This window comes from Convolutriloba macropyga, chromosome 4, assembly GCF_964194025.1.
Source record: "Convolutriloba macropyga chromosome 4, txConMacr16.3, whole genome shotgun sequence".
Lineage (NCBI taxonomy): Eukaryota > Metazoa > Xenacoelomorpha > Acoela > Convolutidae > Convolutriloba > Convolutriloba macropyga.
The window spans coordinates 19,389,062-19,416,849 of NC_134471.1; the positions used below are offsets into that span (position 1 = coordinate 19,389,062).

Sequence of the window (27,788 nt, forward strand, 5' to 3'; positions counted from 1 at the left end):
GACAGCTCCTGTGATTTTGTGCGCCGCAAAGTATTTTTAACATGGACGTCATGGTTGTAAACAGTTACTTTGTTTTCGAACTTCTTAAATTTTAATACAACTTGATGAACATAGTTCTTGAAAAAACATTGAAGAAAAAAATACCAATTTGTACAAACTCCAACTTGAAAAAACCATTTGTGAAAAATAAACTTATATTAGAATATTTCGCAAATTGCAGAACAGCTAACATTGGGAAACCATAAAATGAAGGCAATAAAATAAACTTATGTCTTATAATTACAGAGCCTTTTATTTCATTTCAGCAAATCCACAAAAGTGTTCGGTTTAAAATCAAAAGAGCAGAATAGATCCTTTAAAATTGAATGCACTAGACTGCAAAGGCTGTTCATAGTAACCCTAGTCGAGATCGGATGGTTATCTTGCAGGAATTTGTCAGATTCCGATATAAAGATGGTTATATTGCAGAATCTGACAGAAAAATGATAATCTTGATAGATTCTGCCAGAAAACAGTTTATCTAGCAGAATCTGCCAGAAAAACGATTATCTGGCAGAATCTGCCAGAAGAGTGGCTATCTTGCAAGAATTTGACAGAAAAATGGTTACCTTGCAAGATTCTGATAAGAGCGTTACATTGTTGCACAGATAATTACCTTAGAAGATTAGAAGATTCCCCGAGAAGAATCAGTTTCAAAATTATTCTCAGAAAAGTTTTTGTATTACAGGATTTTTACAAAGAAACTTATCTTTTCTTAATCTGACAGAAATTAGGTATTTTGTAATGCCCAGGCATAGAAATGGTTTTGCTGTATTAATCTGACTGAAAATGGTTATCTTGTAGGAATCTGGCAGAAAAATGGTTATCCTGTAGGAATCTGACAGAAGTTGCTGGCAGAAGATGCATCGTCTTGTAAGAATCTGCCAGAAGCTACCAGATTCCTACAAGATAACCATCCATTCTCGACTAGGGAAAGAACGATCTTTGTTGATAATTTTAGGCTCAGTTGAATTTGAGGTCAAGTGTGTTGAAAATTCTTTTTTCCTCCTATTAGTAAAATTCCTTTTAGTAACTTTCTTGTGGATTGCGACTCTGAGTAGACTTCTATGTGTGCGTCTGCTAAACTGATAATGCGTCGTTTTAGACTCCTTATAGAAATACCACGGAAGTTCGATCGCACCGAACGGGAATTGGTAGTTTTTATTGTCGGTACGGCTACTCTGGTAACTGCCGGCGACAAATTGCTGCGCTAACATTTCAATGTTAGCTTTTTGACAGGCAGAATCTTTCATTAATGTATAAATCGTTAATTTCCTACCTTTCAACGCAATCAATTATTGCATTCACAGAGAAACTATTTTTTCAGTACATACGTTCATTTTATTTACTGACTGCTAACGATGAATAAAGCTTGTCCACAATTTTAACAAAGTTCGAAAATTCAATTTAAATAATCAATTTGTGATGGCTATTTATCATACAAACAGTTTAGTTTCCGCAGACCAAATCAGTCAAATTACATCAATTAATACAAAACTTTCTTTGATTAGTATAATCCTCAAGAGCTCTGATTATGTTACTTTTTACATTTGAGAGCAGTCTATGCAAATAACTAACTATCAATTATTAGCTGACTTTTGTCCTCTAAATGACAAACAGAAACAGCAACATTTCCAATGAAATGACAAAACTGTGAAAATATTTTGACTCCTCGATTGGTTAAGATGAATTTGTCAGTCAAATACAGCGTATCTCTTTTCTCCGATGACTTTATTGCAGTTGGGACAAGTGTGCGTTGTATCTCTGCACTCCACTAATACGAACGGGATCCAGCACACGAAAAATAGCCTGGAAAAACAAAAACAAATAAGTTAAGATTTGTCGTTTCGTTCAAGAATGTAACCAAATTAGGACGATCTTCACGAAAAAGTATATTAAATTGAAGTTTGACAGAGAAAGGACATGTCATCCTCAAATGAATAACTCCACAAAAACCGAAAAAATTCTAGGTTTTAAAAAAGTTAATTTATGAAATGACTTTGCTGGACTCATGGAAAGACTATTGCCCGACCCACAAACCGAGTTTGATTGACTATAACTAGGCAACTTTACTGATTTTTCGTTTTCTCTTCATAAAACTGGAAGTGCGCTTAACGTTGATCCGATTGCCTAAATCCAGAATTAACTTGTTCTGCTATCATTTAATTTGTACCGCTCTTTGAGCTCTGTGTGTGTGTGTGTGTGTGTGTGTGTGTGTGTGTGTGTCTCTGTGTGTGTGTGTGTGTGTGTGTGTGTGTGTGTGTGTGTGTGTGTGTGTGTGTGTGTGTGTGTGTGTGTGTGCGTGCGTGCGTGCGTGCGTGCGTGCGTGCGTGTGTGTCTTATTTGTGATGTTAAGAATATTACATACACAAATCCGACAAAAAGGAGACACGTGAACAGACATCCTGCGAGGAAAATGAACAGACACAATTGCCATGCTCCACTTCCCACTCTGTGTTCCACTCTTGTTGTCACTGTCTCACGACACAGTGGGCATGTCAGAGTTGCAGGGTGGTGGCCTAAATTAACCCATTTTTAATCAATTAAAGCTGGCCTAAAAATTATTGTCTCGAATATTTAAGATCAGTCAAATTAGTCACACAAAAAGAGTGATATAGTGGTTTGCTTTTTGTTTGTTAGAAGGTTGAGAGAGAACAACCTAATGTAAATTGTGCACAAGATAACCTTGACATAGCTTGACGAGAAGCTCAACTTGTTCAACTTATACTTGGCTAGAGAAATGAAGCCCTGAGGAACAAAAAAGAACGTTAGAACGGGATACAAGAGATGCCCAAGTTCTAGAGCTTAAGACCAGATGGTGTAAATGGGTAGCACACTACGCTTGCAAGAAAAAGATGCTGGTTCGAATTCAGTATTGGTCCATTTTAACAGTAGTTGGGCCTGCTTAGACCCCCTAACATTGTTACAATTCATTTTTATGCTTACCTAGGTAAATTGGGCGAGTTGGAGCAATGACAGTGTAGGTTGTTCTCGTTGTCGTCACTGGCGGAGGTGCATACCCTGAAAAAAAGATGGTTCTCAATAACCCTCGCAGCTGAGAGGGCGTATAAATAGCTATCATTGTCATAAATACAGCATTATGGGGAATATAATGGGAAGACCCAAAATAATATAATTTTTTGAGGTTAAATTTTAATTTCTCATTATCCTCCCGAGTCGAACAGTTTCAAAAATACTGCAAGATCTTGTAAGACTCAAACTTTCTCAAACTGTTTTGTTGCATTATTTTTGCAGGAACTAGATATCTTGTAAGGGTCTTGCAAATGAGGGCTATTTTGAAAGATATCTCTCAGAACAAGCAGTATGTATTGCAACATATCACAATTTTACTGCACAATTTAGGAAACAGATACTTTGGTGGCATTTTTTTGTCTTGTGGTTCTGCCTTCACTAAAAGAGGCTGTGCTTGCTGGTTGTACTGTTGATGGTATTAAGAAAAACCTGGCAGGGCTGTTCCTTCGGCACAATATGCCTGGTCTACCCCTGCTGGTCTACCCCTGCTGGTCTACTCCTGCTGGTCTACTCCTGCTGGTCTACCCCTGCTGGTCTACCCCTGATGGTCTACCCCCGCTCCGCTGGTCTACCCCTGCTGGTCTACCCCTGCTGGTCTACCCCTGCTGGTCTACCCCTGCTGGTCTACCCCTGCTGGTCTACCACTGCTGGTCTACCCCTGCTGGTCTAACCCTGCTGGTCTACCCCTGCTGCTCTACCCCTGCTTGTCTACCCCTGCTGGTCTACCCCTGCTGGTCTACCCCTGCTGGCCTACACATGCTGGTCTACCCCTGCTGGTCTACCCCTGCTGGTCTAACCCTGCTGGTCTACCCCTGCTGGTCTACCCCTGCTGGTCTACCCCTGCTTGTCTAACCCTGCTGGTCTACCCCTGCTGGTCTACCCCTGTTGGTCTACCCCCGCTGGTCTACCCCTGCTGGTCTAACCCTGCTGGTCTACCCCTGCTGGTCTACCCCTGCTGGTCTACCCCTGCCGGTCTACCCCTGCTGGTCTATCCCTGCTGGTCTACCCCTGCTGGTCAATCCTTTTCTGGTCTACCCCTGCTGGTCTACCCCTGCTGCTCTACCCCTGCTTGTCTACCCCTGCTGGTCTGCCCCTGCTGGTCTACACATGCTGGTCTACCCCTGCTGGTCTACCCCTGCTGATCTACCCCTGCTGGTCTACCCCTGCTGGTCTACCCCTGCTGGTCTACCCCTGCTGCTCTACCCCTGCTTGTCTACCCCTGCTGGTCTGCCCCTGCTGGTCTACACATGCTGGTCTACCCCTGCTGGTCTACCCCTGCTGATCTACCCCTGCTGGTCTACCCCTGCTGGTCTACCCCTGCTGGTCTAACCATGCTGGTCTACCCCTGCTGGTCTAACCCTGCTGGTCTACCCCTGCTGGTCTACCCCTGCTGGTCTACCCCTGCTGGTCTACCCCTGCTGGTCTACCCCTGCTGGTCTACCCCTGCTGGTCTACCCCTGCTGGTCTACCCGTCTGGTCTACCCCTGCTGGCTACCCCTGCCTAATCTACTACTGCTGTTCATTGAAATCTGCCGCAAATTTTGGAGAAAATTGCGTCACATACATTATATTTTGCTAAGCTGAGAAATCAATTTTTTAGCGATGGTAACATTTCAAAGTTTTACAGACGTTGCTTTAAAGAAGTGCAAACATTGATTAAATCTTTTACTTTCTGAATGCAACCACCGAAAACTGTATTTTATTGCTGATTTAAGAAATCAACGACAAAGATTTTTCAAATTCAAGAAACTTATTGGTTATCGGAAAACATTATTTGTTCTCTGTTCCGTGTTTATTGAAAGTAATCAATTCAACTGCATTTACGTAGCGCAACAGAACACGTTATTACCCTTTTTTTATCAAATAAGTTGACATAGCAGTTGTTTTTATTAGAATTTACTGACAAAACGTGATCCTAATTGAAGAATAAACTTTTCAAAGAGGTCTTGAAGAGTCAGCGCCAATTTTTTCAAAAGGCATCTATTTTTCCAATCATTTGGAAAAATAAGTAAAGATAGCACCATCGTAACTTCAAATTTAACAACAATTTGTAGGTTTTGATGTTGCGTCATCTGAAAACGCTTACAGCAAAATTGCGTAACAAAATTAAACTTAAAATTTATCTCCGGTTGACTTCCTACCTTGATTGAAAAGATCTGCAGAGGTTTTCGATTAAGATGACAGATTAACACTCTTCACTATGTGTTGTTGCCCGATTTTCCCGAAAGCCATTCCTGATTCACAACTGTTGTAATAAAGTTATTTTAACTAGCGATGTAGGCTTCAGTTTCAAAAATTTAGTTGTTGTAAGGCAGACCCGATCTGGGCTCCTTTTACAGCCTTAAGGTATAAAGAGCTAGGGCTACTTATTTCTGAGCGCGAAGTAGACTTACCTATATCTCTAAGACTAACCGCCTCTGTAAAACACAGAGAGTAAACTTCTTTTATTACGGTGGTTAAGAAGTATAGCACCGTAGTCAATGGTATACACATGGTGTATCTAACTAAAAGACTGACTACAGTTAGTTCAGTTCTCTCTATATAAAAGAGAATAGTGTCTTCTCAGTCTCTGATTGGTTGGAGGTGTAGATTCAGTATTTCCACTGCTACATCCATTCGGGGTTGAGAGTTTCATATCCAAATTTGTGAAGTGTTGCGGAAATACGTTGAATGTGTCGTCTTCGTTGAAGGGTAGAATGAAGTGAGTGTTGAGTTGTGTCCTCTCTGAAGTGTGTTGTGACTTGTGTCGTCGTCTAGAATCCCTGTCAGTGAAGTAGTGACTAGTGTCGTCAGTGAAGACGTTCGTCTTGATTGTAGAACCAGTAAGGGTGCCAGTTACAGGGTGTGCTGGCCAGTAACGTCAGTCCTGTTGAGAGTATGCCTAACTGCTCTCACTGTCTTGTAGTGAGGATTTATTCCCAGTTGGAGGATCACTTGTATTCCGTAGTCTCTGTCTGGTTCGAACGAGGAGATTTCTGTTTATCTCCACCGGGTACAAAGTTTGAACCATCGACTTTGCCAGCTTACTTTCTGGTAGAAATCCATCAATTAGCTACTGTGTGAGCTACTTTATCTATTAAATCAATTGGTTAATATTAATACCTTCTTTCGTAAGTCCCGACCGGGAGGCAGAAGAAAAGAACTGATCCTAACCTTCAGTCTTGTGGAAAAAGAGAAGAATATGGAGAAGAAATAATTTTTAGAAAGAAGAAATTAAATACAGTAAGAAAGTAAAAAGAGAAAGAAAAGGAAAGGAAAAGAGTTTCAGGTGAGTTTTGAGAACAGTGAGTCTCTTTTTGTTGGTTTGTGAGTCCAAGGTGGTGCTGTAGGTCTGTGGCCTACGTCCTATATTCGAACTCGAAGTCCGGAGCTCGGTTGTCTGGGTCATGAAAGAAGGCGAGGAATTCCGGATCACGTGCCAGACAAGCAGCAAGGGCACAAGGATACAGATCAACGTTACAGTGTGGTTGTAACGCAAGGAGGTGATTGAAGATCTGTGTTTCTTCTTGTGATGGCTGCTGGTTGTCTAGCGTATCGACCATCCAGCCCCTGTAGAGGAGGTTGGAAGTGTGGCCATAGGCAAACTTCGTGGCGCCTCCTTCTACACATTGTAGATATCTGATCGGGACGAGAATGGGGCATTTAGTCGTGGCATAGAGTGGAGAAAAGATGAAGTAATTTTTGATAGGATCAAAATTACGGAGGGTGCCTTCACAATAGTTGGGTTGGATGATGTAACTATAATTCATGTAATAGGGTGAAGTCAGGTTTGTATTAGCGTTCTGAAGACGCGAATTCATGTGGATAATCGGATTAGTGTGCTGAAAGTGATGTTGCACAAATAAGTAGTTGTGCATCGTGTGAAGCATCGTCACTGGATTTACTTTGTGGGTAGTGTTGTTTACATCCATATGTGTGGGATGCAAAAAAACGAATTGCAAGTAAAAAGGGTCGTATTTAGCATTGACTTTGTAGGGTGCAGTGTCACGAGTGAAAAAAGTATTGAGGTAGTCGTTTGGGCGATCTGCAAGTGCAAAGAAGTACTTAGACAGATGCGAGGGTTTAGAGGAAATTGTAGGCATTCGAGTGGTAAATCTTTATCCCGTCCTTCTTGAACATATTCGTTCTCCAATTGTCCAAGAGAACAGGAACTGGCTGTGGGCTTCAGTGTGTGTTGAGGCTGGGTGGAAGTGTAATTGATCCTCTCTGGCACATGTATACCCTGTATGGTATTAAGGCCGAGAAGGTTTGTAAATTCATGAAATCGTAAATTTGGTCCTTGTGACCGGTGTGGAAATCCCTGTGTTGGTGCAAAAGGGTTTGGTCTCCCGCGAGAAAATGAGGGCTGTGAGCCTCGTGAAAGGCTCGCTGTGTGACGGGCAGGATACTGTGAAGCCTGTACTGGCGAGGAACGAACTGGGTAGCCTTTGTGGGCTGTGGCTCATGGACGTCTACTGGGTGAAGGGTAAGTACATGGGTAGTTGTCTGTCGACGTTGGTTGATCGTAGGGGGCTGGTTGAGGGAAGGGCTGTTGTGGCCTGAGAGATTGTATAGTCGGGCCGTACCGCGGTGAGGGTACCGGTGGGCGTTGTGTATGCGGTGTTGGCATTATTGGCGGCGGGTAGACCAGTGGCTATGATCGTGGTCGTGCTCCACGGATCCTACCGGAGTACGCCCAATTCGGGACGACTGTTTTTGGTGTTGAGCGGCCAGACTGCTCCACTATGACTACTTCATCAGCCCAAGAGGGAATGCTCGTAGGCTGGGGTGGTGGTTGTGATGTATATACTGCTGTGTGTGCAGTAGAGAAGAGTGGAGACGGCTGTGGCACCTGGCTGGTTCCCTGGAGGAGCAGCTCTTGTGACGGGCTTTGTGGTCCTGTAGGAACTGAGGGTGAGCTCGTGTCACTTTCTATGTACAGGTGAAGGTCACCTGAACTCGAGGAAGAGGTGGCGGGTGAAGGCAGTTGGTGAAGGCAGTGGGTGAAGGCAGTATAATTTGACGTGTCCACAGGCTGTGGCTGTGGGCTGGATTGCGCCATCGTGAAGAGGGCTGGTGTTTGCATTTCGCAAACTGACTCCGGTACTGTTGGTGCCAGTACCAGTGGAGTGAGGGGTGAGGACAGAATGTCATCAACCTCCAGCATGATGAGGTCGTATGCAGTAGGATCAACCTCTTTTGCGGTGATTGGTGAGCCTCCTTCTTGGTGAGTGGGAACTGCAGTGGTGTTACTAAAACAAAAAGAGTTTTAAAGCCGAGTACTTGGAAGATTAAGAAAAAGTTCTTCTGGAATTTCCTGATAGTCATGATCTTTGTCAATAGAGTCTCGTTAAAGATAAATTCCACTTGAGCGTTTACGCTTATTAGGTTGAAAAGTGTGTAGGTGTGGAGATTGAAAATCTGGTTTCGTGCGAGAGTCAATTGAGGTTTCATAGCATTGATAAATAGAAGCTGGTAAAGTGGAAGTGTGTCGTTTATTTGAATTATTGTGTACAGGAGAAGAGAATTTCTTATAGAAATTTTCAAATCTTTTGTGTAATAAACTCAATTCATGTTGAGAGTGTGGAGTGCAACTGTCAATTGAGTGTCTACGCCGTTTTTTAGGTGATGGTGGTATATATTGTCTGGAATCGGATTGTAGCACATGGAATATTGTCTGTGAAAATACTCCAAAAAATCCGGACGTTATAATTTTAGCCAATGTGATATTGGGTCCTAAAAGTGATTTTAAAATTTAGGCGTTAAATGCACTACGAAATAGGCCGAATAGCCACTGTAAAAAATTAAAAACAGTCCATATTGTGGCTATTTCTTTTAATACGTACCAAGGGTATACAAAGATTCCTATGAGGGATACTTTTAATTAGTTGCCATTAATCAAGTCACGCCAATCAAGTCGGTGGAGGATGAACTCTTTGCCGTTAATAGAGAGTTTGTTTAAGTAATCATTATATTCTGTGCGTAATTGTGAGAATTTTGCTTGTAATTGTGCTTGTTTTGCAAGATCTGCAAAATTTACTGTTCGTGCTACTTCAAAGTTTTCTGCCGCGTCATCGACTAATTGGTTAAATTTCATCTATTTTATTGATTTAGTCCAGTCGTGTTGACTGTATATTCCAAGTTGTTGCGCGGTAAAATCGCGTGCGTGAAGCGGTTTTCAACTTCGTCAGGCGTGAACGTTTTAACGGTGTTTCGCGCCTAAATAGGGTGATAAGCGATATGTGTCATCGCCGTCTGCGTCGAGTGAGATTTGTTGATCAAAATTTTTGGATTTACATGGTGCTTTAGTAGACCAGGGGAAAGTCTTTCGGGTGACTTGGTCTACAAATTGTAATTTGTTTTGGTAGTATATAGGAATACGTTCGAAGCATTGATTTTCTAATACATAAAGGGGTGATGAAACGACTTTACATTGAAAGAGTGAAATTACATTTTGACTTTTAAGTGTAGCGAATGTGTGTCGCTGTCCTGTAAAAAAATAATCAACTAAAGGAAATTTCTGTTTGATTAAAATGAAAGCTGTTTGTTTCAAATCGCGATCTAAGTCGCAGAGTTTTTTATAAATATTTAAGCTTGTTTGATCAATTTCGAGCAAGACTCGACTGATCATGTAATCGAGTTTTGCATCGATTTGGTCATAAGGGGGAACTGCACCAAACCAATTTTGTTTTCTTATTGCCTCGTGTTTTTTTGATTTGTGGTATAAATGTGATTCTTGTGGAATAACATATCCATCACGGATATTTGCTTTCGTGTAAGGTGTTAAAAAGGGTGGTCTGTCAGGGACTGTTATGTGTGTGTCGTCAAAGTCGGGCGACGGTTTTCCCGAGACAAAAATAAAACCTTCTTTGTGTTGTATAAAAATGTCTTGATATTGAGTGGCATAATATGGGCGGTCTTCATTACATTTATAGAGAGGTTTCGTGAGAACCTCAAAACGTGAAAGTGCAGATTCATCATAAAGGTGTTTCTGAAAACGACTAGAATACATGTGTGGCATGTGTTTGTGACGCGAATAAGTTTCATTATTTTCAAGTCTGTCAATGAAGTATCTTTTTTGAAATTTATTCATACGTGCGTGTGATCTTCCAACATCAAATTACAGGCAGTTGTTTTCGGTTTCCCAAATTACTGTGGCTTTAACAGCGTGATTTGGAGGACAGTGGCCTCGTTCTAAATCGTACTTAATGCGAACTTTGCCATAGTACATGTGTTCTGAGGCAACATCAAAGGTGAGGGTGATGTTAGTTAATTGAAGTGACCATCCTAGTGTGTGGATGACATGATATCCGTGTTCTGAGTCTTTACCGAGACAATTAGCCCAGGGATTATCTGTGGCATTAGGAATCCAATTATGATCGCGTGGGTTATAGACCAAGCTTCCGTTTTGGAAGGCGAAATGTCTATAACCATCCAGCCGGAAACGGCCTTGTTTTTCTACTATATTTGCTTGCCAGAGGGAGTCGTCTAGTACATCGAATTGTATCATTTGAGCGCGATAGTGGTGTTTGTTTATGAGACCAACACGTGCAAGTTCTCTACGAGCTTCAATTTCTGTAGGAAAGAAAGGCCGTTTCATATTGTTAACATACCAATTACCGTGATCAAACCGAAAACCTCTTTAGAGTGCGATTTTGTGACAAAAACTTTCCTTGTTGCTAAATTTAGCGTGCATGGCGTATGCGCGTACTTGTAGTGTTCGAATTTGTGAAAAGATTTGTACTTGGGCAGGGAGGATTTTAAAACTGGCCGGCTTAATCTTACATTCGCCAATTGTTTTGAGCTTATAATACTGCATATTTGTGATACGCTTTGGGGAACAATCATAGTGTGTGACGACAAGATCTTGTATGCCTGTTTTGGGGGCGGAAATGTTGTGTTGATCAACTTTAATTGGTTGTTTTATTGGAAGTGGACATGAAAAGAATAAATTAATCAATATGAAAATTAAATTTGTGGTGGACATGTGTAAGAAAGTCCAGAGTGTGGATAATAGAGGACAAAATATCCTGCAGTGTTTTTCTTGTATCTATCAAATTTGTAGTGTATTTCTTGACAAATAAAGGGTGATGGGTTAGTTTTAACTCTTAAGATAAGTGGTGCTGCAGCTTCTGGGTAAAAGATAAGTTTATCTTGTTTGACAACTATTTCAACAGAGAATGTGATCTTTGATTGTTTTAATAATTCGTGAGCTCTTTGCTTTTGAACGGGTGTTATTTTTACAAGACTTAGGGATCCTTTTTTAGCCCAATTATGTAATTGTTCACCGTTGTTATGCTCTCCACAGAGGGCGGGTGGGGGAATAATAAATTTAGGATCTAATTTTAGTGGTAGACTTGGGTAAATTCGTGTCGTATCTGGTTGGTTCCCAATACAGTTGTGAGAATGTTGATCAAGATCTGCTGTAGGTGAATTTGAGCTTAGAGTGATAATGGGTGGTGTACCCGGGAAGCTGAGTGGTAATGAGCTTTGAAATGAAGGTGATGAATTCACTATTTTAAAAGAGTGGTTCCAGTGTGCTTGTGATAACAAGCGTTCAATATTTCTTATTGGTCCTTGTGGCAGATTAAAAGGATTATTCGCTATTTATGATGCAGTAGGTGAAGAAAATTGAGAACTAATTGGATCAGGATTAGAAGTATCAGAAAGTAGTCTAATATCATGGGTGGTGTCGTTAATAGTTGAGACAGTGTGAATTGGCTGTGGCAATTCTGAACTACTAGTTTTATCGGTGTTTGCAAAATTTAATGGTTGAGTGGTGAACTGTGGATTGTTTGAGTAATTAAGTAATTCAAGTTGTGGTACTCGTGGAGGAGCTGGTATAAGTGTGGATGGAATGAGCGTTGTATTTGGTAAAAAACCAGAGTATGGCAATAAAATTTGTGCGGTTATTTGTTGTTGTTGTTGTGCTTGAGTTTGGTGTATTTGCGTTTGACTTTGATGGGGGATATGGTATTACCGATTGTAGGGTAATGGGGAGAGTGTCCAGAAGGACGAGGTCTATCTGCAGATTTGACAGTAGTAATGACTGAGCATGTGTGTTCCTCAGTTTCTTGTGTTTGTGGTTTCTTATTAAAGAGTTTAATTGATGACTTTTTGGGTGTTGATTGTTTAGTTGCTTCGCTATATGAGCAACTAGGCGATTCTGAGACGGGGGGAGCGCTTGGGTTAGTGTTGGATTGTTGACTAGAGGACGCAATTGTGACGATAATCTGTGCCCAGAGTGGGGCATTTATCGCAATAGGAAATTTTATAGTCAGCAGATGTGGGGATATTAATTAATAAAAGATTTAAAGTAGGTACACTTACTCTAATTGCTGCGCAGTGTGATTCTGGTTGAATGACATTATGGAGATAGATGAGATCTAAAAAATTAGCAGAGAAAACTGTTAACAATTCAGCAATTGTATAGTCTTTTCGTTCAAATGAAAAGATATCGTGTGGATATATAATTTTATTTGTTGTGCTGCTGTTGTTTGACAATTTATTGGTATTGTTCATCCAAACTTAGGAGTTCTTTAATATATTTGATATCATATGAGGCTAGGATAGCGTCACGATTAACAGTGTAGACAATATCTGTATAAAGAATTTCAAAGAGTTTTGGTGTTGCTTGTGGATTAAAAACTGGAAGACAGAAAAGAGCAATGTGTTTGTTATTAAAGTTTCTAATTTAAAAAACCCTTTCACAACAAGTGTGTGTGAAAATAGAATTTGATCAAGTTTGTAAAAGATATCCTGAAAGCGGACTTGTCTAGGTTTAAAATTTTGAATATATCTAAATATATCCGCGTAGGGTGTTCTTTTAAACACTACTTCTAGTCTGTGTTGAGAAGTTATTTGCATACCTGGTAAAGTTTCGTCGAGAAGAATTCTTTCAGTACTGTGAGACTGAAAGTTGCAATTTTAGTGCTGTTGTTGTTCTTTTCGTGATTAGATTTTGAGCTTTCTGTGAGCTGTCAGCGAAATCAAGGAAGTTAGAAGTCAAAGAAGTCAAAGAACTGTACTTTGAGACAGTTCTTTTTTGTTAGAGAGAGAAATAGTGAAAGATGAAACTTAGAACTTAGAAAAAGAGAGATTTCCCTAAGTTTGAAATTAGAAGATTGGAGAAGAGAAGTTTAAAATTAGAGTGATTGAATGTTGTTGAAAAAAAGAGAGAAGAGAGAAGCAACTAAATATTGAGAGCGGTGCACTGAAAAGTGATTTTAGATGATATGATTGTGCCTGACGACGACTTTTTATTTGGGTAAAAAAAGTTACCGAGTCATATCTTGGCAAATAAATGAGATTAGGGAATTGTTCCCGGACCGAGCTGTGGGTCGGTTATTAACTTAATTTTTAGTTAATTTCCTTTTTATTATTATTGTGTGGAATGGCCTGTAATTCCCTTCTTTACACTTCCTGATGGAGGGGTTCATGTGGTTCTGCTAGGGTAGCAGGTGAAGAAATAGTCCGTGTGCTTTGTTTACTGTGCTGAGGAGTTTGATTAAATTTCCCAGTGAAAGTAATTGTTTTACCGGGGAGAGGGTTGAAAGAACTATCCGAATTATCCTTTTCGTATAAGAGAACAAGGGAAATGTATTTTTATTTGAATTATATTAAGTAGCTATTTAGCGTGTTATTCCCACTTTTGTTCGGCTATTTAAAACGAGGAGAGTGTTCTAACGTGCATTCTAATGGTGAAGTGTGAATGTTCTTATATGTGCGTTGTTCGTGAAGCCGAAATTTTTTATAGTGGTTTAAAAACTCTGTAGTCTTTTATTGGTTGTCGTCGAAGACGATTGTTTCTTGTATTGTAGTTTTCCGAAGTGTGTTCGGATATTTCAGATGGGTTACCAGGTAGTTGGGGGAAGCTCATCTGTGGATGGTACATTTAGATTGTCTAGACTGAACGAGACAGACTTCGTTTTGGTAAATTGTGGCTTTTTCGGATGGAGTTTTAAACGTGAACGATCCGAGAAGAATTTCTCCATTTGTTCTTGAACGAAGAGTTCCTTGGGGATAATATGGTACTATATTACTTCTATGACGGGTGATGTGCTTACCAGAAAAATCTTCTAATTTATACGTAACTAATGTAGGAGTATCTATTATTTTGTAAGGTCCAATTTTTTGTGGTTGGATCTTTTTCGATACTCCGATTTTTGTGGCTTTATTCGCAACTATAACTTAAGTATTTTTTGAGTGGTTGCGCCGTTCCGAAACGGCGTTTTATAAATGTGCGTAAATGTTTGTTTTGGGTTAAATAATTGTGTTCTTCGTTACAAACTTCCGAGTGTATCTTTTCACGATTGAGAAACCAATGTGCAAAGGTTCCTTTCTGTAAATGTTTACTCTGAAGGTGGTGACCTAAGTGGTCAGTATGTGTAAGATTAGATAAAGAATTACAGATGAATTTTCTGTGGGTTTACAGTTACCTAAGCTATCTGTAGTAGAAGATAGGTTGAACATTATGGGTTTCTTTGGTTTTTTGGCCAAATACAAGTTCATATGGTGAAAGGTTCATATTGGTCCTGATTTGTGAATTGAATGCAAACGGTAATACTTTTAATTTTTGTGACCACGTGTCATATTGTCATTCTAAGACTGTACAAAAAAATGTGTTTATTTGGCGATTAGTGTTTTCAACGAGTCCATTAGACCACGGTGCATACGGCGTACGTGGTTTGAATTGTACATTATATGTGCGGCAGAAATGTTTGAATTCTCCGTTATTGTATTCCTTTCCGTAATCTGTTACCAAAATATCTGGTATACCGAATTTGACAATCCAATGGTCAAATAATACTGTGAGTGCGTGAGTGGCATCATTTTTGGGTGAGGGGTGGAGTAAAACATAATGAGTAAAGGCATCTACAATAACATAGACGTAAGAGTTCCCATCAGAAGACGGTGAGATGGGAACTTTTGTATCCATTGAAATACGGTGATTGAAGTATGGTGAAACTTCTAAGAATGGCTGTTGTGGTGCCATTAAGAGGTTTGGCATGGATTTGCTAGTTTGGCAATTCAAGCAATTTTGTGTATGTATTGCTATCAATGTATTAATGTTCGGAAAATAGTAATTTTCCGTGATTGCTGCGTGCGTTTTTTCACGACGAGGGTGTCCTGAAAGATCATGAGAGTGTGTTTTGTAAAAGATGATTAGGAGAGAGTGGTAGACAAATTTTTGGTGACGTTGTTTCTTGTATGTAATACAAGAGATTATTGCTTTCATTTATACATAAACCTTGAAACGTCTATAATAGTGTAGTAATCTTTTATTCGCTCGTATAGTTAGTGAAGGGGTTGGGGAGAAATTTTTGTAGTGTTTCCAAATTAGAAGTTGTCTGACAACTGGGTCTTGTTGTTGTGTTTCATAGAGAAGCGTATCATTTATTTCAGTTTGTTCTTCGTAGAAGTAATTATAGAGGGTTGGGGTTTTTAGTAAAAAGTCATCCGTTGCTGGGAGTAAAAATTTTATACTATTTATTAATTCGGCAGAATTTGCGTCGTGATTAAACTGTGTGAAAGGTTCTGTTTTATTTGTGTTTAGTGCAACAACCGTGTGTTGTATGATAGGATAAATTTCTGGGAGTGAGTAGTTATTTCTAAAATTGTTGTAGTTTTTGTTGATGCATATTCTCTAAAGGCTGTGCTTTAGTTTTAAATTCGTAATATGAAACTGGGAGGTAAAGATCATTTTCTAATTGTACTTTTAAATAGTTATCTCTAATCTGTAAATAGATTGGAAAGTGTTGTGATTCTACATGAGTGTCTGTAGATATTGAATTAATGTTTTCTTTTGATAAAACGTAGTGACACTGTTTAGGTTGTGTATTTTGATTGTGTGTCATAAAAAAATTAATTGAATCTGGTATTTCAACTGTACAAAGACGGTGTTCGTCTTGTGTTGTAGGCGTTAGTGAGCAACCTAGTAGATCTGGAAGTCAAAGAATTTTTCCTTCCGTCCAAACTATGTGTAAGTTCGGAAATTTCATTAAAATTAATTGAAATTTGTAAACTCTGTGGTTTGGTTTAATCTTTTGCGTGAATAAAAATAAAATTGGTTTATTGTCAGTGTGTAATATTATTGGGTGTTTAGATCCTTGGATAAGGAACTCGTATTATGAAAGTGCATAAATTATAGCTGAAAATTCGCGAAGAATGGTGGATAGTCTAAGTTCTATAGTTGAAAATAGACGAGAGTTTGCCGATAATAAAACCATTTTTCCGAAATAATTTTTTTGAAGGAGAGCAGCTCCAATGCCTTAGTTAGAGGAATCGCAGAGGATTTAAAATGTTTTTTCTGAATTAGGGATTGCGAGGCGGAGTGTTCCGTCCGTAAGTTCTTTTTTCACTCTATCAAATGTTTGTTGTAAATCGGGAGTCCATTTGAAATCTGTTGTATCTCGGAGTTGGAGATAAAAGGCTCGTAGAATAACTTTTAGGTTGTATATATATTTTGAAATACAAGTGGGAAATTCTACATAATTCTGAATTTCTTTTTTAATTTTGGGTGCTTGTAAATTTAAAAATCCGTCTATTGTTGATTTGAGGGGATGCATGTGGTCATTTTGAATTTCGTGTCCTAAAAATTTAACTGAGTCTAAGAAAAAGAAAGAATTATCCAGAGCGGCTTTGAGGTTTTCATTCTCCAGAATAGTGTGATATTGAGTAAGTGTTTGCAATATTGTGTCTGTTGTTGTATCTTGGATGAAATCTTCATCAAGATAAATAATTATTTTGTTCTTTCTAAAAAGTGGTTTAAAAATACTCCTCATAAAAAGTAAGGAAGCTGCTGGGCCAATGAAAATACCATAGAGTAGGCGTTTAAAACAAAACTGTTGTCCAGCAATCACAAAATTCGCGAGTCTTTGTGATGGTTTATCAAGTGGCATTTAGTTGTATGCGCCATTCATATCAGCTTAGGAAAATTTGGTCCCTCAATCCGCGTTAAAATAATCTGGATTAGTTCTATGGACCAACTACATTTTGTTTCGTCAATATTGTGTTTAATTGACGGGCGTCTAGGACAATTTTTAAGGATTCTCCTTTTTTAAGGATGATTACTGGGTTAATGAATGTATTTCCGGTTGTTAAAGAGTCTGTATTTACGGGTTCTATGATATCAAAAAGTGTTAAGATGTCTAGTAAATGTTGTACTCTATCTTGTAATTGAAGTGGAATACGATTATCTCGTTGCTTTTTAAAGATAGCTCTTACTTTTAGGGGAAGGTTTAGTTCTACCTTATTATTCCCAACATCGAATTTAGAGATTTCGTAACATTTTTTAAATTGTGTAAGGATTTGTGCTAATTTTTCAAACCGTGTTTGTGTTAGCTTTGCGTGCTCAAAATTAAACATGGTGAGAAATTTTTTATCTGTTTCAGTGAATTGTGAGACAGCAAAAGGTATGGTGAATTTTTTTGTTGTGATATATATTCGCGTTCTTGTTGCTTACTAAGATTTAAGAAGTAGAGTTTTTAAAGTGTTTCTGACGTACCTTGTGTGAGGTAATTCAAAGTATAAGCATCCATGAATTCTGTGAGTTCATTTATGCGATGTTTTGTGGTTTGATAGTCGTTAAGTGAAACATCTTGTGCATATCCAATTATTCCTTTTACGAGTGTTAGTGAGTGATTCAACGGATTTTGTATCAATATTTGGATAAATGACTGATAAGAATATTCGAGATTATTTATATCCTTTATAGAGATAAACATATTTTTGCGTAGTGGTATGAATGAAAAATTAGATGCATAGAGGACAATACCACTTGCATTTTTATTCTTACATTCATATGCGGTTAAAGAATAAGTTAAAATTCGGTGTTCAGAGCGTGTAAAATATTTTGAGTGCTCTCCAATTACTGGAAATATTCGTGAATAATACGGGGATGGTTTAATTGATGAATCGTAAAATTTTAGTGATTTTTTATCATTATTATGTGTGATCTCGAGTGTATGAGATGAACATTTTATTGAATCTACGTATTTTCTAGGAAAGATGTACCTAGAATATTAAATTTGGTGTTTGATACCTGAAAAGTGAGCGTAAACGATATGTTTTTGAGAGTTCGACTTTCAGCTACGTCTGGATAGATTGAAAGTCTTATTGTACCTTTTAACTGTATTTCAGAATTATTTGCTGCTGAGAGAACAAATGTTGATGCTTTCAGCTGTAATTTGAGATATTCTTTGATTTCGTTCCAAGTGTCAGTATTCAATAAATTAAGTGTTGCACCAGAGTCTAGTAGAAAATCTATTTCTATATGTGGTGGGGAAATTGTTTTCTTATGATCAGGTGTTTGATGTGTATATATTGTAGGTGGTAGTACCAATATTTTGTTTTTACAGGAGGTAGAGAGAATGTATTCTTCTGTGAGAGTGATACATTCCTCTTGGCAATTGAAATATTCATCTTGTGTGTCTTGGTTTAATTCTAAAAGTAAATCATTAAATTGTTGTTCGAGGAGTTTTTCCGCGAAGACTTTTGTTGTGTCTGTATTTTCAGTGTTTGACGCAGTGTTGTCTGATTGTTCTTGGTATAACAATGAATTAATGTAATTTCTAACATTACGAAGTCGATTTCTTGAGAACGGTTGTCGTGAGCGGTATCCGTCCCGATTATAGTGAGGTGATTGTGGTCTAGAATTATATTTTGAATTAGTTTGAAAAATTGGTCTTGTGTATGGTGAATCATTTCTACTCGGTGATCTGAAATTGCTGTTCCCATAATAGGGTTTTGAGTTTTTTGTGAGAATTGATTTGGACTTCTGTGTCTTGAATGATTTCGGTGTTCTCTGCTATTGCTGCGAGAGCGATGTGAAAACGGTAGTGGTCTTCCTTTTATGTTATTCGATGTGGCTTGTCTGTTTGGAAGATTTTGATTGCCTTTCATTGCTTGATTAAAAGTTTTTTCTTGAAAATTAGGCTTATCAAGTGGTTTTGTATATCTTTTCTCAGGGCACGTAGAAGTAGTATGTCCTCAACGTGAACATTTTTTGCAAAACTTTAGGAAGAGTGGTTTTCCTTTGAAATTAGGATCATTTGAGTACTTGTGTTGTACTACATTTATTCCGTGAGTAATATCTTGTTCCATTGCGTGTATATCATCTACTGTGAGATTATCTAACACGAGGGAGAGATTATTAATTGAGGGTGAAAGAGTGGAATTTGTATTTAATTTGTGTCGATCAATATGCCTTCTTGTAATATCTTCTTGGTGTTTTTTTTCGACAAGTTGTGCATATGGAAGTTGTGGTTCTAATGCGGTTGATTTTTGATTTGCAATCTCTTTAGGTGCTATTCTAGCTAGTTGTGGATAGAGTGCTTTGACGAGTGGGTCATTCATTTGTGCATTTCGCATATCTGGGGCATTTTTAACATAAGATTTTCGAGTCATTTCATTTTGTTCTATTCTAAGTGCTAGCGTTTTAATTTGTTCACCAGAAGCACGTGTTATGCTTTCTAGCAATAGTTTCGCCTCTGTTTGCGATTGTCGGTTATCAAATGTTTTCTGAAATTCACGGCAAAACGCTTGCCAATTCTTCTTAGTCTGTAGTGGAAGATGTGAATGCCATTGTTGCGCTTGTCCTATTAGGGCAGTTTGAATCATGGCTATTCGTTTCAAGATCCAGGTTTCATGAAATGGTGAATCAGTATGCTCTGGTCCTGCTGTCATTGCCATATTTGCTTTGAGAGCATTTAAAAAATCTTCTGTTGTATAGTTAGGATCAGTACGTCGAAAGTTCTTGAAGACGGTTGCATTGGTACCGAGCCGCCTAGATAGGGATACATCATCTGTGTAATCCTACGGACTACAGGTGATGGCGTTTGTGTAGACGCCGCTTGTAAATAATAAGGAGTCGGTGCGTTTGTATTTTGTTGTGTACTTTGTGAATTTAGTTGTCTAACAATCTTTACTATTTGTTGTTGGGTGATTTGATTATTTTGATTAGTCCCTTGTGTGGGTTGGGTTGAGTTATTAGGAATAATGGGTTCAGTATTAAAGTGTACGGAATTCTGTCTGTGTAGACGTGGTAAAGGAGTGTTTACATTCGGTAATATTGGTATAGTTGTATTGAATGGATCTGAATTTTGTGTCAATTCAGTCGAGTTCACAGGTTGTTTGTGTTAGTGATTTTGGTACTTATGCAAGCCCTAAGTGGTATTATTAGTAGAATTATTATTATTATTATTGTTATTATTGTTATTTTGGTTATTATTTTGATCAATGTCTCCAAGATCAATTAATGTGTTTACCGTGTGTGATGAAAAGAGTGTTTCATTATCTAACAATGTTGAATTGAATTCTGTTTCAGTAGTTTCATTCATACGATTTTCCGATGGTTGAGAGTGAATTATTGTATCCATATTTTCAATGGGCTAAACTTCCAGAGAAGTATTTGTGTTCTCTGTAATATTTGTACAAGTAAATGGTTGTGTTTCCGAATTATAGTTTCTAATTTCTATATTTTGTTGGTTGATGGATAATTTGTGAATGGTTTCGGATGGTATTTCCGTAATGTTTATAAAATTTTGTGAAAACCAATTTGGGTCATATATATAGTGGTGTGTTTCTTGTAATTTAGTTATTTTTCGTGGATAGGTTTCTGCTATTAGTTTTGTGGCTGGAAAGATTTGTCTTACCGGACTTTTCCAAAGTCTGTGTATATACCAAGATAGGAGTGTGAGAGAATCGAAAATTTCTTCTTCATTTAAGTCTGCATCTGTGACAGAGCTTATATATATATCTTTAGAAGGTGAGTGAGTCCTTCTATTTCCTGTCGAGCAATTCTGTGTACGCTTTCCTTTCGAGAGTGTGAAGTATTGGCAATAAGTGTAGGTGCAAGGCGTTTAAGAAATTCAAAAGAAGATTTTCTAAATATCCCTTCTCTATCCGAGGGTTGTATTTCAGACCATATTCCGTTGAGGAGTACAAATAGTGTGTCTGATAATGGGTGAAATAATGTATCGTATATTGACGAGATATAATTGTTTGTGAGTGGATCACAAATGAAAAGAACTGAACCTTTTGTTATTAGAGTTCCGTAAATTTCAACTAAATATGAAAGAAAGGCGGTTCGTGAAACATGTGATGCCTTTTCTGGTAAAGAGAGATGAGGTTGTTGTTCTATCGCAAAATAGTGGTATTTAAGCTGTCTTGCTGTATTTAAGAGTATATTTAACTCATCTTGGTGTTGATAGTGTTTACCTTCAAAGGGTAGAATTTCGCGTTTTAAGCGCTTGTTCTGTTGTGTAATAAAAGCTAGTTGTAATTCGTCCGAGTGTGTTTGTACGTGGGAAGAGGGTTGATCAATGTGATTATCCATTTTGGTTAGTTCTTTTGTTTATATATTAGTAGTTTTTGTTTTGTTGGGGCTGTGTTCCCCTTTTTCTTAAATTTTAAATAAATATAGAGTAGAAAACTATGTAATCTGGTTCTAAGTTTCTTTCTCAAAAAAGAAAAGGGTGTTTTATGTGAGTTCTTTTTACGGTTAGAGTTTGTTAACTCACTGGTTGCACAAGTTAAGGCAGACCCGATGTGGGCTCCTTTTACAGTCTTAAGGTATAAAGAGCTAGGGCTACTTATTTCTGCGCGCGAAGTAGACTTACCTATATCTCTAAGACTAACCGCCTCTGTAAAACACTGTGAGTAAATTTCTATTATTACTGTGGTTAAGAAGTATAGCACCGGAGTCAATGGTATACACATGGTGTATCTAACTAAAAGACTAACTACAGTTAGTTCAGTTCTCTCTATATAAAAGAGAATAGTGTCTTCTCAGTCTCTGATTGGTGGGAGGCGTACAATCAGTATTTTCACTGCTACAGTTGCATAACCAGTGAACCGAAATTTGACGCACCTTGATAAAAAATGCAGGATCCTGCGAAACTTGAAAATTCATGCAAAGGTTGAGAAATACCAACATTTCAAAGGATATCTCGATAAAATCTTGCAACACTTTATAAAGGTAGACGAAAAAATTTTTTGGCAGCTTTTGCCTAATTCTTGACAAACTTTGATAACACTTTTTATCATTTGCAAGTGCCGGTTGATGTATCACGGGCTAGGAAATGCAAATAAAACATAGTTCTGCGCTCTGTTATTAGAAAATGAGACTTAAGCAGATTAGTTACAATTTTTTGTTCACTGTATGATTTGTCAAAAAGTTTGTTTGCCATAAAGTTTTGTCTCATCTTATATCTTTTCAGTTGAGAAAAATCAAGAGGTACTTTGAAGAGTGAAATCATATAATCACAAATAAGAGAGCGTCACCTATTCCCTTGCTCAGTAGTGTACACAATTAAGCGAAGCAACAATATATAGGTATTCTAACAGGATTTCCCAGGTTGAGGTGCCAGACCGAAAGTCGATATGTCCAGACCGTCCCAGACGGAAAGTGTCTATGTCCAGACCCTCCCAGACGGAAAGTGTCCATGTCCAGACTTTCGTGCGTTCAAAATTTTTCGTGCGTTCATCGTGCGTTCAAAACTCCCTATGTCCAAACTTTCGTGCGTTCAAAATCTTATATGACCAGATTTTAATGCGTTCCAAATTAAAATTCGTGCGCTCATTTGTGCGTTCAAAAACACCTATGTCCAGACTTTCGTGCGTTCAAACGTGCTTATGTCCAGACTTTCGCGCGTTCAAAATCTTATATGACCAGACTTTAGTGCGTTCTAAATGAAAAATCGTGCGCTCATTTGTGCGTTCATGTCCAGACTATCTTGCGTTAAAAAACACTCATGTCCAGACTTTCGTGCGATCAAAAATGCGTATGTCCAGACTTTCGTGCGTTCATGTTCAGATAACGTTCTTATAATGTATTCGTTTCAAGAATAGATACGTTAGGGTGATGGTTGTGATGAAGTTCCCAAGCAGTTGCTACATTTTGTTTAATAAAAGATGTTCGATGAAAGTATTGGCTGAAGGGGGTGCCAGCTACTTAGTTATTAAAGTATGATTTGCTTTGCAACTTCAGCAAGGATTTATAATTCTAGGTGTGAAATTGTTTTAAACAAAGCAAAATGTTGGTTGCAAATTTTCCTGCGTTCGATGTTTTGTAACTTTTGAACTCAAGTGAGTTGAGGTTTTCTTGGTAGAAAGCTTTCACTTGAGTGAGCACTCTATTAAGAATGTTTAGTCAAACATGGACTCATTAGTTTTTGGCATTCCTGTTTCCATTCAAAAAGTTTTCGTGCGCTCCGAGTCACAATGTCCAGACTTTCGTGCGTTGAAAATTGCTTATGTCCAGACTATCGTGCGTTCAAAATTGCATATGTCCAGACTATCGTGCGTTCAAATTTGCATATGTCCGGATTATCGTGCGTTCAAAATTGCATATATCCAGACTATCGTGCGTTCAAAATTGCATATGTCCAGACTATCGTGCGTTCAAATTTGCATATGTCCAGATTATCGTGCGTTCAAAATTGCATATATCCAGACTATCGTGCGTTCATTTTTTTTCCAGACCGTGTAATTTTGAACGCACGACGCCACCTTGTGCGTTCATTTCGGTCTGGACATGTCGACTTTCGGTCTGGGACCTCAACCTGGGTTACGTCAAAAAATTCATAAAGTTTTGCTGCATTCTATTTATGTTTGTGGACTGAAGAAACAAATTTTTACTTGATTTAAAAATTTTTGTACAATGGGTCTTTTGCCCATCCGTTCTAACACTAATTAAAGTATGATAGTACACTAATAATTAACGTATAATACACTAATTCCGTCCTAACCTGAAATGGTTTACTCAATTTCAACTTTTGTTCGATATATCTTGGCCCAAGATGAGAAAACAAAACATCCTCTACGTAGTCATGGAACAAAGAAAGGGTAAAGCGGATCAAGTACAGTTTTCATCGTAAAAACACTGAATTTTTTCATTGATGAAAAAAAACTTTACCTGGCTGAGAATATATTCAGAAACTTTACCCGGTGCATATGGTGTGTATCCGGGTGGAGGCGGGGGTTGAGGTCCAGGCTGATTGTTAGGGTACCCTTGTCCAGCAGGTGGAGGTGGATATTCCGAGTAGCCGGGGGGAGGCGCGGTCGGGTATCCTTTAAAAAGAAAATATTTCACTCTCAATATGTAAAGTACGGAATTACCGAAAAGTTAATACTGCGCCACAATATATCGTGGTATTAATTGCTATTAAGGTAGTTCCAAAAATGGTTATTATTGTAATTTTAATTGCAAGCATAATCAAAAATTCTTTTGAGAGGAAAACGAAAAAAAAATCTTTGTTTTTCTTAAGAATAAATTGCAATTTTTTAATTCGATAACATTATAATATAACTCCTATTGTTAAAGTCATTCAGTAGTATTTTAAGGTGCTTACAGGACATAAAAGGGCTCTAAGAATAACCAATGGAGAGCTACATATTTCTGCGCGCGAAAAAAAATTACCAATTTAGTAATAAAACTCTGTTAGCAACAAAAATAGAAGAGTATAAATTTTATTATACAGACAGCCGAAGTACACAAATACGTACACAAACGCGTACACAAATTACAACAAGGCGGCCTGGTAATGTGCGATGGCACATAAGGTTCCGACCCCGCCCATCCACAATTTTGGCATGTCAATATTAAGAAAGCGAGTTAAGACGAACAGCAAAATCAATCAACAACAACAACAACAAACATTAATTACATCAAAAAATTTATGTCCCTCTTAAAAACTAAATTTAATAACAAAGTCAACATACCGTCAGATAAACCTAAAACTAAACAAAAATAACTTATAAATCACCAGAAAACATATGCGACCAGTCCATAAAAAGGTTTGGTAACAATTATACAAAAAAGAACCAAAACAGTAAAGTAAAAAAATTAACTTAATTTTTTGAAACAGTTAACTTCAAAGTGATAAATACCATTAGGAATCAATTAATATTACCACAAATTTACGATTACCACTGCTTCTATAGAAGGGCATTAGGACCTGTCCTTATTCCTTGCATCTACAAAAAGAACGTCAAATATGACAAAAATCAAATTAATTTACTTTTTTTTGTGAAAAACCGGTGTCGAAGCCAGTAAGGTCATAACAAATTGTTTAAAAAAAGATTTTGGGGCACCAATTATTTTCATTCCCTTGACATCCAAAATGTCAGATTTGACCTGTAATTAACTAACGAGATTAGGTAACAAAAAGAAACATAAAAAGAACAAAATTGCGAAGTTAAAAAGTTTTTTTTTTAAATTTGGAAAACGATTGTTTTCAAAGTCATGAAAGCCATCAGCTATCTACTAATATCAGAATATCGGTTCATATATTCTTCCATGAAAAGCCAATGAAAGCTTTCACTATACAGGAAATTTCATATGACCGAAACGACAAAGTATAAATGACAGTTAGAGACAAAATTAAAAAATTAAATTGATTTCTTCAAGAAAGAGGCGTCGAGGCCGTTAAAACGATGATGTATATCTTTCAAGATTTTAATATGTTCAATTGTGCTTTATTTTGAACGCTAATAAGGTGACAAGAGAACTGTCAATAAGGTGATAATGTGACAAAATTAGAAAACGTGAAAAACTGCCAAATATCAAAACAAACAAAAATCTGAAATCTTGTAGTATCAAAGCCAGAAAACAATAACTTCAGGCTTAAAACTGCAATCGAGAATAAATGTCAAATCAGTAGAAAGAAGAAGCAGTCTTTCTTTGCTGACAATAAGCTGGAAGTTGAACAAATTAAGAAAAAAATAGAGGAAAGAATAATTAAGCCATTATTTACTGAAAAGTCAATTATTTTTTGAAAAAGAAACAACCATAAACTTTCAATTAAAAAATTAAATGCAATAACTTGGAGCTACTTAGCAAGGGAATTGGTTGGACCTATCACTCCTGAGCTTTGATTTGATATGTTCTGTTCTTTATTATTAAAAAAAGTCTTTTTATTTTAAAAAAAAAAGACCGACTGATTACAACCCGATTTTATTTTGGATTGTAACAGTCCAAGAATGGCCCAAAACTAGCCCTGCTAATACTTAGTGTCCGTTAGGAACAATTGATCTTTCGAATGTTGTAGATATAGATAATTTGTTAGTTGAAAACTCAAAATAAATTCTGCATTTTTGATAATCAACGAGTAAAGTTAGCAAAAAACGGCAAGGTTTTAACTACAGTGCACTCTCAGCGGACTCTGAAGTAGAAATAGCCCACCTCTGAGTCTACAAAGATCGTATGATTGTTGTTTGGGGATGTACTGTCGGCAAATTTAATCAAAGTGGTCTAAAGTAGCTTATTTCGTGCTGTTTTTGATGAAGAAGGCTAAATTTTGAAATGTTTATCCAAATTTTTTGACCAAAAAAATTAAATCAAAACAGTCAACAAAGCTTGGTCGTCTCCAAAAATAAAATTAACGACACCATTCTTAAAAATTATAACAAATTTTAGCAAAATTGACGAAAATTTAGGCAAAAATTCCGGAAAAGGTGAATAAATACAACGTGAATTCACTCTTCTTTTCTCAGAAGTTTAAACCTTAATAACTCCCTGTAGAAAACGAAAACTAAAAAAATCTTAATTCCATATTCTACGCTGGACATGCTTTCTAATGATACGAGTCTCAACTCTCTACGATGAATATATCGAGCGGCGAAAATTCACGGAACAAAAAAACCCATTTGAGTATATAGTTTCTCCCCCCTCAAGAGGGTCGGAACAAAAATCAATAAGCATCTAACAGAACTCAGCTTTAATTGAGAATTATTGGAAAGTTCAATGAGGTACAAAAAAGATGTTCATCTGCTACTGATTTAAAAGGTGTTTTTCAGAATGTTCTATGGGTATAATTTGTCTTTGACCTGTATGCATTTCCAATAAAGGGTATCTTAAGTCGTCCGTGAATTATTTAGACTTGTTGTCGAGAGTAGTCTTTGCGGTTACGGGGTTTTCCGGTTACCGGAAAACCAATTGTGCGATACGGGACGAGAACGAGACGAGTGTAGTTTGATGATTAGCTGCATGCAGGGGACGGAAGAGAAAGTTAATTCCAAGGTTTTTTTTTGCCGTACTGAGGCAAAAAATCATTTGTTCTGTTATGGTGATGTGATTTGTGCGTTCACTTACTGCAGAAATGAATTATCTAATAATATAGTACAGTCTATTGCTTATTAGTATGTCCTCCTTATGGGAATGTTTGTTCACAACCATCAGTACAGTACATAAATTTCGAATTTATGAGAAAAAAATTGGTATTTTTGATGGCAATGACAGCGTGCCTTGTCTTAATTTGTGTGTTCAGATAATAGTTTGTTTGTCCGTAGGCGCAAATATCTGACTTTTTGATTTCATGCGAATCAAAAATTTTTTCAAAAAATGAAGTAACTTATAAAAATTACATGAGGTCAGTAAAATATTGCGGCTATTTTTTTTAGCAACAGTATTGTAGATTTCTGGAGAAATGGAGAAAAATGTAGTGCGACGCTTCGATTTTTGGAGTTTTTGGAAGTCTTTGGAGAATATAGTTTTTTTTTCTTAATTTCGAAAGATATTTTCGAGCCATTAAAGTCCTAACCTAAAAAGGAAAAAAAAAGGAAAAGATCGTACCTGATGAACTGTGTGCCATAATATTAATGTACAATTTTTCTGATCCTGAACTGTATTTTCATTTGTGTGTATGTATATTCAATTATAATAATTAACAATTTTGCTGTAACAAGTACGTCGTTCTATATATTAATATGTCTGACTTTATTCATATGAGAAAAAT

The 27,788-nt window shown here is 37.5% G+C and overlaps 1 protein-coding gene across 1 annotated transcript; it reads right to left on the bottom strand.

The window, feature by feature from the left end:
* Positions 1-1,440: 1,440 nt before the first annotated feature.
* Positions 1,441-27,788, bottom strand: LOC142338302 (lipopolysaccharide-induced tumor necrosis factor-alpha factor homolog). The gene is made up of 5 exons (XM_075387987.1): positions 27,626-27,788; positions 23,998-24,123; positions 2,986-3,060; positions 2,408-2,558; positions 1,441-1,848 (listed from the first exon to the last, which is right to left on the bottom strand). Exons 1-5 carry the CDS (start codon positions 27,642-27,644, stop codon positions 1,734-1,736), a joined length of 486 nt encoding a protein of 161 aa, XP_075244102.1. The 5' UTR covers positions 27,645-27,788; the 3' UTR covers positions 1,441-1,733.

Coding starts and splice junctions, on each gene's coding strand:
- LOC142338302 (XM_075387987.1), bottom strand. Junction 2,559..2,985: donor AACTCGCCCAATTTACCTAG/GTAAGCATAAAA, acceptor GGGTTAATTTAG/GCCACCACCCTGCAACTCTG. Junction 1,849..2,407: donor CTCCTTTTTGTCGGATTTGT/GTATGTAATATT, acceptor TTGTTTTTCCAG/GCTATTTTTCGTGTGCTGGA.